The sequence below is a fragment of the Palaemon carinicauda genome, chromosome 43, assembly GCF_036898095.1.
Source record: "Palaemon carinicauda isolate YSFRI2023 chromosome 43, ASM3689809v2, whole genome shotgun sequence".
NCBI lineage: Eukaryota > Metazoa > Arthropoda > Malacostraca > Decapoda > Palaemonidae > Palaemon > Palaemon carinicauda.
In genome coordinates, this window is record NC_090767.1 from 30,169,055 (window position 1) to 30,179,091 (window position 10,037).

The 10,037-nt window shown below is 40.2% G+C and overlaps 1 protein-coding gene across 1 annotated transcript; it reads left to right on the plus strand.

The window, feature by feature from the left end:
• The first annotated feature begins 7,830 nt into the window (after positions 1-7,830).
• Positions 7,831-9,645, plus strand: LOC137633772 (proteoglycan 4-like). The gene has a single exon (XM_068366017.1). The coding sequence runs from the start codon at positions 7,831-7,833 to the stop codon at positions 9,643-9,645; it is 1,815 nt and encodes a 604-aa protein (XP_068222118.1).
• The last annotated feature ends 392 nt before the right edge of the window (positions 9,646-10,037 follow it).

The following is a 10,037-nucleotide window of genomic DNA, read 5'->3' on the forward strand; positions in this document are numbered from 1 at the left end:
TGTATAAAAGACTACATTATGAACTTCACTTTGTGACAGCTGACTCCCAAGTGCATATGGAGCGTCTTACACAAATCTCATAAACCAAAACATTGCTAAACAAAAGAGCATAGCTCTGAAAAGACTTAAATCCTACTCCAGTACAAATCATAAAGAATCACATCTTATCTGAGGTAATCAACAAATGTTTGAATCCTAATACCAAAACAAATCATTACTCTTATGTATAAAGCATAACATGTCTTATTCATGCAATATGATGCAATGTTGTGCAATACCTGAAACACTTGAAACAATATAGTACATTACAATAATACATAACAGTCTCCTCCCCCTTAACTTGACATTGTAAAAATATTCATAAATCTAATCTCTCAGGGGGCTTTCCTCTGTTAATCCTATTAGGAAGCACTTTAACCTCATCTTGTACTGGTACATGAATTGGTTCTGAATCTACATTGGATGTTGGACCATCTTGGTTAATACTTGACTCATTTGATCTAACTACTTCTTTAAGTTTCTCATCTCTAACACTCACATGCTCTACTGTCTTTCTGTTTAACGGCTGTAATTGATCAACATGACGTTTTACAACATTATCACCAACACGAACATCATAATGTAAATTTCCTATCTCTCTTACAATCTCTCCTGGTACCCACTTCGCTGGAGTGTTGTACGATCTTACCATGACATCAGACAAAGGTAAAAAATGTCTTACATTAGGAAGCTTTGCTACTTGTTTATACCCTTTATCTTCTAAATCACTTTGCAAACTTGGATACAACAAATCTAACTTACACCTTATCCTCCTTCCCATCAACAAATTTGAGGGTGCCACGCCTGTTGTGCTGTGCGGCGTTGTTCTATAAGACAATAAAAATTTTGACACATGCAAAAATATATTACTTGAATTTGCTTTTCTACACTTCATATTGTGTTTAAACGTTTGGACAAATCTTTCAGCCTCTCCATTAGTGGATGGATGATATGTAGCTGAAAATGTATGCTTTATACCATTGACATTACAAAATTCTTTAAACTCTTGTGAGGTAAACTGTGGACCATTATCTGTAACAATTCTTTCTGGAATACCATGCGTTGAAAAAATTTGCATTAACTCTTTTATTGTGGCGTAAGACGTTGTTGTCTTCATTGGGATAATTTCTGGCCACTTACTGTAAGCATCTACTACTATCAAAAACAAATAATTCAAAAAAGGACCTGCAAAATCTATATGCACTCTTTGCCATGGATACCTGGGTAACTCCCACGGGTGCATTCTAGCAAATTGAGGATTGTTTTGTTGCATAACACAATTCATACAATTATTTATATAACATTCCACATCTTTATCTACACCTGGCCACCATACAAAAGTTCTCGCAATTGACTTTGATCTTACAATACCTTGGTGATCAGCATGTATTTCAGACAAAACCTTATTTCTCAGTGAATTAGGAATAACTACTCTGGAACCTCTCATCACTATTCCTTGTGTCACACTCAGTTCATACCATATATCCTTATACGGTTTACAATTTTCCTCCTTTCCACATAAGTCCCTACCTGTCATTAAACTCTCCAAAACCTTACTAAGTACTGGGTCTTGCTTGGTACTGTGTGCTACATCTTTTGCAGTAATTGGTACATTATAAACTGAAATTAACAGAACACTGTCATCATACTCTTCTGGAGCTTTGTCTACGGGTAATCTGGATAAAGCATCTGCATTACCCATATTTGATGTTGGACGGTATTCTATATCATAGTGGTACGCTGCTAACGTAACTGCCCAACGTTGTAGTCTTGCAGCTACCAACGTAGGTAAACTTGCTTTTGGACCCAATATTGCTAATAAAGGTTTATGATCTGTAACAAGTGTGAACTTTTTCCTACCATAAAGATACATATGGAATTTTTGAACTCCATAAACTAATGCTAAACCTTCCTTTTCTATTTGAGAGTAATTCCTTTCTGCCTTGTTCAATACTCTAGAAGTGAATGCAATTGGTTTTTCTGTTCCATCTGGCATTACATGAAATAATACTGCACCTAAACCTATGTTTGATGCATCACAAACTAATTTAACTGGTAAATCCATTTGATAATGTACTAAGAATGTAGGTGATGTTATTTCCTGCTTGATTCTTTCAAAAGATTCCTGACACTCTTTTGTCCACTTCCATTCTACACCCTTATTCAACAGATTATACAATGGATGTGCAATTGTAGACAAATTCTGAATGAAATTCCCATAAAATGTTACTAAACCTAGAAATGATTGTAATTCCTTAAAATTTTCTGGCACTTTTGTTGATTGTACAGCTTTAATCTTCTCTTTAGTTTTGTGAATACCCTTGCCATTTATTACAAAACCTAAGTATTCCACTGAATCAACTTCTAAAATACATTTGTTCTTATTTACTCTAATATTATGTTCCTTCAACTTCTTCAGAACTGTTCGCAATCTTTCTCTATGTTCTCTTGTGTCTTTACCCGCAATTAAAATATCATCTATAAAAATGAATACTCCTTGCATTCCTGAAAAAATCTTATCCATAGTTTGTTGCCATATAGCTGGACTACTTGCAACTCCATAAGGTAATCTCTTTGGCCTAAACAAACCTAAGGATGTATTTACTGTACATAATTCTTGTGAAGTTTCAGCCATGGGAAGCTGTTGAAATGCTTGTCTTAAATCTAATTTAGAAAAAACACTGCATCCTGACATAGTTGCAAACATGTCTTTTGGATTTGGTAAGGGATGTTGAGCTGCTTGCAGTTGTGGATTTAACTTTACTTTGCAATCTCCACATAACCTAACCTGTCCACTTTCCTTCACAATAGGAACTAATGGTGTAGCCCAATCTGAATATGTAACCTTTTCCCAGGAACCTTCACTTTCTAATCTCCTGATTTCTGTTTCAACTGCACTTTTCAATGCATACGGTACTGGTCTCGGAGCAAAAATCTAGGAGAACTGTCAGATTTCAAAACTAAAATTGCCTTTGCATTCTTTACTGTACCTATTTTATCTTCAAATACGCCTTGAAACTCTGATAGGATATCATCCATAGACATTTCATTTTTGTTTTCATCTTGTCTACCTGCAACCTTCAAATTACTAGGCCAATCTAACTTCAAATACTGTAGCCAATCTAAACCTAGCAAAGTTTGTCCATTACCTTTTACTACTGTTAATGGCATTCTCTCTAATTTCTGTTCTTTGTACTGTACTTCTACGTTCGAAGCACCTATTACCTGAATATCAAAACCATTATAACTTTTCAAAACTCTATTTGTACCTTCTAATAACAAATTAGGAATGCTTTTAGCCATTTTCTCAGACATAATTGATACATCGGCTGCTGTGTCAACTTGCATCAAAATTGGTTTACCATTTATGATTACTTCTACCATGATATGTTTCTTTGCACCTTTGTTGACTGAGTTTATGTGAAACGCAAAATCAGTTTCTGAACTAACCTGATTATCATGAACATTTTCCTCATTATTCTCTTGACCCATAGTATCAACTGTAGCATTTATTTTCTTTGCGTACTGTTTAGGGAATCTACAAGCAGTTGCAAAATGACCCAGCTTTCTGCAATTCTGGCATGTCTGTCCAGTAGCAGGGCATTTCTTTGCTTCGTATGCAAGATGATCAGTTTTACCACACCTAAAACACTTGGGTTTTTCCTGTTGTTTCTGTGTATAACCCTGATTCTGATATTTATGAACATTAGTGTTAGGCACTTTTCTATGACTAGGCTTTGACATATTCCTTCTCTGATTCTCATTGGTTTTCCACTTAGAACCTACTGTATTAATTTTAGAATTTTCCATTCTATTGCTTGTAGAACTACCTATTATGTGACTTTGCCTATTTGATGTTTCTAAAGCTCTGCCTGTTATCAATACCTTTTCTAATGTTAAATCTTTATCTTGCAATAATTTCTTTCTTAGCTTTTCTGATGTGCAATGTGCAATTACTTGATCTATGATAACATTCTCTAACTCTAGAAATTCTCATGAAACAGCTAAATTCTTTAGTCTAGTCACAAATGCATCTAAACTTTCATTTTCTTTCTGATAAGCCTGCGCTGAAAACTGGTATCTTTCAAAAAATTTATTGACTTGAGGAGCAAAATATGTGGTAAGAGCCTTAATTGCAGCTTCACTTGTGTCATCTGTAGGCTGCAACGTCTTAAACACTTCCCGAACTTCCCTACCTGCTGTATGAAGTAATAACGCCTTCTTTTGTGCATCCTTCATGTTCCCTAATGCTTCTAAATAAATCTTAAATTCCTCACACCACTGTTGCCATCGTGTTGCAACAGAATTAGGCTCAGCAGTGACGCTAAAAGCTTGAGGTGGTTCAATATTAAAAGGCATTTTGTTTGCTTACCTCAATAACTGTGGTAGGTTAAGCTACTATTCTGCAGTCACAAGTATACTTCCTACCTACCCAATTTAAATTTCACCCTTTTTGTGTATTTGATGAAATTCCTATTCTGCTGATGGTAAAATCTTCATTGGGCGATTTTACTCTTGTTTCCCGATGTACAAAGACCTTCTCTTGTGCTGGCCGTCTTTGTGCATATGCTCCAATGCTTCTCTCTGCTTGCTTCTCCCTGCTTGTCCGTCGTCCTCAAACATCGCCAAATATAATATATGGATGCTTAGGTAGGAAGTTCTATTAACCATAATAATTACCTGGAACAGAGATGAATAATCGTTAGTAATTATTTCTCAGCTGATCCCATCTGACGTCGTCGAATATAGCTTGATGGGTAATAATACGTTGGTATTATAAAATATACCTTTAATGTATAAAAGACTACATTATGAACTTCACTTTGTGACAGCTGACTCCCAAGTGCATATGGAGCGTCTTACACAAATCTCATAAACCAAAACATTGCTAAACAAAAGAGCATAGCTCTGAAAAGACTTAAATCCTACTCCAGTACAAATCATAAAGAATCACATCTTATCTGAGGTAATCAACAAATGTTTGAATCCTAATACCAAAACAAATCATTACTCTTATGTATAAAGCATAACATGTCTTATTCATGCAATATGATGCAATGTTGTGCAATACCTGAAACACTTGAAACAATATAGTACATTACAATAATACATAACAAAGGCCTCTGATGGGTTTGCAGCTAAGACCCTGAAGAAATAGGTCTTATTTTCTCTAGCAGGCTGGTTGCTGCTTCCTACGGTGAGGTTTCCTTGCTGGGTAGGCACATCATTCCTTGGTTGGCTCCTTCTAGGAAGTTTCTTCTTTCTCCTTACTTCCTGCCAAGGTAGGTTTCCTTCTCCATCAGAGTCGTTGTCAGCGTTGGTCCTCTTGCGGTTTGTTTGGTCCTGGTCCTGGTCCATTCGTTTTCGTTCCTCGTTCATCAGTTCCTGTTCGGCTTCCATTTCCAGTTCGGTTAGACAGGGTTGCAGGTCGGGGTCCATCTCTATTTCACCAGTGCCCAGGGCTTCTAGCACGATTTCATAAAGTTCATTTGCTGATCTCCAAGATAAGTCCTTGATTTGAAGAAGGGTGAGTAGATGATCAAAGATCATACAGAGAGACAGACAGTGTGCCTGGTGGGGTTGTCCAACCCTTTAAGCCCTAGGGCCCCAAACAAAGTTATAGTAGGAGTTATAAGAATGAAATACAGAATCTGAAAAATGAAACACAATTTCGTTAGTTATATGGGGGATATGCTAACTAACCTATTGCTAGAGCAGTGCTGAAACTAACTCTTTTTAGCTAAGTACTAGCCTGCACAAATAGCTGTTGGGGAGCCTTCTTACTGCGTTCATGCACTAAGATGGCCCAGTAGTCTATTCCTGCAGGTAGGGAGGTTGGGGGTAATAAGCAAAACTCAGTGGAATCCTAAAAGTTTTTATTTGAGTTGATTCCTGACCCTATTTGAATACTGGCTCATTTACTAATCTAAATTTCTCCCTCAGATGTTTTGTCAATAATTAATGTTAATGAAAAGATAGAAAGTATTTAATAACACCAGCCGAAGTCAACGACAGGAGATTGTTTTCGGATGAACGTTCCATAATCTTACAACAAAAGGAAAGCAGATGAATGGACTAAATTTCATCTAACACATGATATGATCAAATCCACGAATAAATACCTTCACAATATATTTATTTTTCTTCTAATTCAGCCATTGTTTTCAATAAGATCTTCTTTTGTCAGTCATGTAACTGTTCCCAATAAAATCCTTTCATTATCATATATATTTTGGTTGGGGTTTACAGTTCAGACAATTAAATTTTGGAATAAAACATCAATGAAGTATTATTTATTAAGACATTTTCTGCATGATATTTGCTATGGAAACTACAATAGAAATTTGGTATAACTACGTCAAAAAATATAGCATAATTTAGCTGACTTCAGCATAATTTTCATCGGAGTCTAAGCACAATTTCACAATTAAGATCTGGTAACACTGATAGAATTAGACTCGGTTTGAGAAGAGAAAAGACAGGTAGGGAAAGGAAAGGTTTTTTGGTTCTATGTCCAGCCCTTCCTACAGGAGTCTGTTCCTCTGACACCTAATTTGATGGTTAAATAAAGGTAAGATTGTTGATAAATGACAATGATTATATAGGTTGACTGGTTAGTTAGCTCGTTAGTGAAGATTGCCTCGTGGCATGACACGGGCTCTTGTCCTGGACAGTCCGTGGGTTAGAACCCCGTGATACCTGACGGTAATTCTATTATAATATCAATCGCAGAAATATTATAGAGTAGGAAGCTGCCGGAGGGAACTTCCATCAGGACGACATGGTCATCTCACCCGAAAATAGATTTTTCCTAAGTCAAAATCCGTTTTTGAATAGAGAATTGTACTTCGTTCAGTGACCAGCAGTGTTCCAAGTTGCGGAGTGGTGTGGTGTCTCGTACTAAACCAACAGAGTAATTCAAATAAAAACATCTTCAGTTATAAAAAAGAATAGATATTTATTAAAAAATAATTTGACAAAAAATAAAATTAATAATGTAAGTATTTATTGTCTTATCAGCTTTATATAACATAAACATATTACTTTCAGATTTTAAGTCTGCAGTTCATTGTGAGAGTAAGTAAAAAATAATTCATTCATAATCCTAAGATTCTTTAAGTACGTTAGAGTAGAATATCTTTGGAAAGGAGAGAGTAATTATTACTCCTCCTAATAATAATGGATGAGATAGAGGTGCAGTATATTTACATTCATTCATTCCTGTACACCTAGGCTGATGTGATTGTCATTGTGGACTCTGGAATCTAAAGTCTCCACTGAATCACTGGGTTTAGTAGAAGAGAGTCTCGGCCCAGCTCCCGTGCCGAGAGGATCTCCCAGCTAAGCAGAGTTAAGCTGCATCGGCCCTGGCAGCACCTGGATGGGTGAACCAACATTTCACCCTTAGACACATCTTTACTTATGTCTCTTGGACCACCAAAATTCTGATGGCGGCGCTATCCTTATAGGAAAAGAAGCTCCTATATTCCTGGCCCCTTGGCCTACAATATAAGAAAAGAATCTGCTATACTTTTGGCCTTTTTTTGGCCACAAATATAGCGAAGTTGACAAGCTATCATGTTCATTTACTACAATCTTTTTACCTTCAGGAGGACCCTGTTCCCAGGATGGATTCACCCCTTCTCCAGACTTGGACCACGCTGCAGATGCATTGAGTGCAAGAAGTACACCTACTACAAACAGCAGCTCATGGATCATGTACAGTTCCAGCCCAGTGACCCACAATCTCTCTACCATGACAAGAGGTGCGATTGTTTTCATTGCCACAGGATGACACTCCACTGCATCCCCTTTTTCAAGCAGAGGAATCATCGCCCAGCTTACATGGAGTTACCCAGTTATGAGAAGAAACCCTACCCAGACGTCTTCCAAAGAAGATACCCTCTGAGAAGGAAGGTGAAAGAGAAAGCCATGGAAGTGAGCTGCAATTTATGTGTTGAAATCGGCCATGACTGTGACTGTCTAAAGTGCTTGACGGAGATCTACAACAAGGAATACCAGGAGACTACACCAGTCGCTACAGCAACCCCACCTGCCACAACTGCTGCCGCCCCACCAGCGCCAACCCCTGACAACTACGTGGCAGAAGCTACCCCACCGCCGGAACCAGAAGTCCAGACACCAGAGGAAGTACCGGAAGTCATCTCACCGCCGGAACCAGACGTCCGGACACCAGAGAAGGTACCGGATCCCATGCAATGGCGTCCAGAGGGGCACCATAATGAGTGTTTCTGCGAGACATGTCTCACTGCCTTCGGGAACGCCCCTGCTCCTGTTATCCTCAGGACGATAGGGGAGACCATACTTAACAACATGTTAAAGCCTGATTCAGCTTCTCCAAGCCAGGAGACACCAATGAAAACTACAACAGTGGGTGTCCCACAGACCTCCACCCCAGCACCACGGACCGACATTCCTCCATTGGATCCTGACCTATCGGAGGAGCCACCCGTTCCTCCGAACATGGAAGTCTCTACAGGCAGTCAGACGTCCAACTCAGCAGCCCTGCATGAGGACGACTGTAACTGCACAAGATGCCTGTCACACCTCCTTCAGGAAGCCACCGAGAACCCTCCAGCTCCAGTGCAACCAGCACAGGTCCAGCTCCCCAAGTTCAAGCTGCCAGCAACCACAGACACTCCGACTTACGCTGCAGTGACCGCCATGGCGGCCGCCAGACCAGCCCTGAACTTCACTGCAAGACCCAACTTACAGGGTGATATTATTATCACCCCAAAGGATCAAGCCACCGCCACTCTACTCTACAAGGAAGCCACCTTAACATTCTTGGATCCCTCCAAGAAGCAAAAGAAAGCAGTGGTGTTTAACTACCCGCCTAGCCTACCAGTCTCCCTTATAGAGGAGTGCCAAAACGTTGCCCAGGCCAAGAGGAGGTTGGGCAGAGGAAAGGCACCCACCAAAGAAGTCAACGTCACCTTCATTGGACCCATCCCACCAGACCTGGACCTAGGGCCGTGGGGAACCTTCCCCATCAAAGCCCTGGAAAAAGAACCACTTCGCTGTTTCAACTGCCAACGTTTTGGCCACCACAAAACGCACTGTCAGAGCCGGACTGTCTGCGGGGTCTGTAGCGGATCCCATCCCACACAGACCTGCATAGATGCCCACAACAATGGAGTGGAAACCCAGGCAAAGTGTCCCAACTGCTCCAAGAATCACCATGCCTGGAACAAGAGGTGTCCAGAGTTCCTGCGAAGGCTACAACCACAGCAAGACTCCAACCCTACGGATGGACCTCCTCCTACAGATGAACCGAAGCCGCAGAGGAAACCACGACGAAGACCTCCTCGTAAACCGGCACACACTTCCGCACCAGCAGTTAACCAAGAACCTACCGTCACTGCTAGCCCAGCCGAAGAACCTCCGGCTGACTCTGTTCAACTTCCTCCCCATTCCCCAGTCATATCCTCCATCCTCGCCCAGGCAGAGGCTCTGCCAATTGATACCTTGATTCCCCTTGTGCTGCAACTAGTATTCAAAGTCTGCTCCCTTGCTCAGACTCCCCCCTCAGTAATACAATCCCTCCTAAACCCCCTAGTTACACCCTCCCTCGGGCAGGGATAAGCAACTATGCTTAGAACTGCCACTTTGCCCTCCTACTCAAACTCTTCTCTCCTCTCCCAGTCTCTCCTACTTACTGGGACTTCCTGCTATCAACACTTTTACCTACTACTGAAACCTTTCATTTCGGCTCCAAGTGGTCCTGTTTCTTGGTCCACAAGGTCATGCTCTTGGTGCTGAGCGACCACACTGCAATCACGCTCAAGGTGCTGACCAATTGCAAGTCCACATTTGTCAACCCTTGCGACTATGCTCAAGGTGCTGAGCAGTCGCACTTGCAGCTAAGCTCAATGAGCTGGGCGGCTGCAGATCCCGACATGATGATGATGCTGCTGGACTGGCACAGTGTTACATATAAGTCATAATCTGTTGCTACTGATCAAGGGTTTAACCCA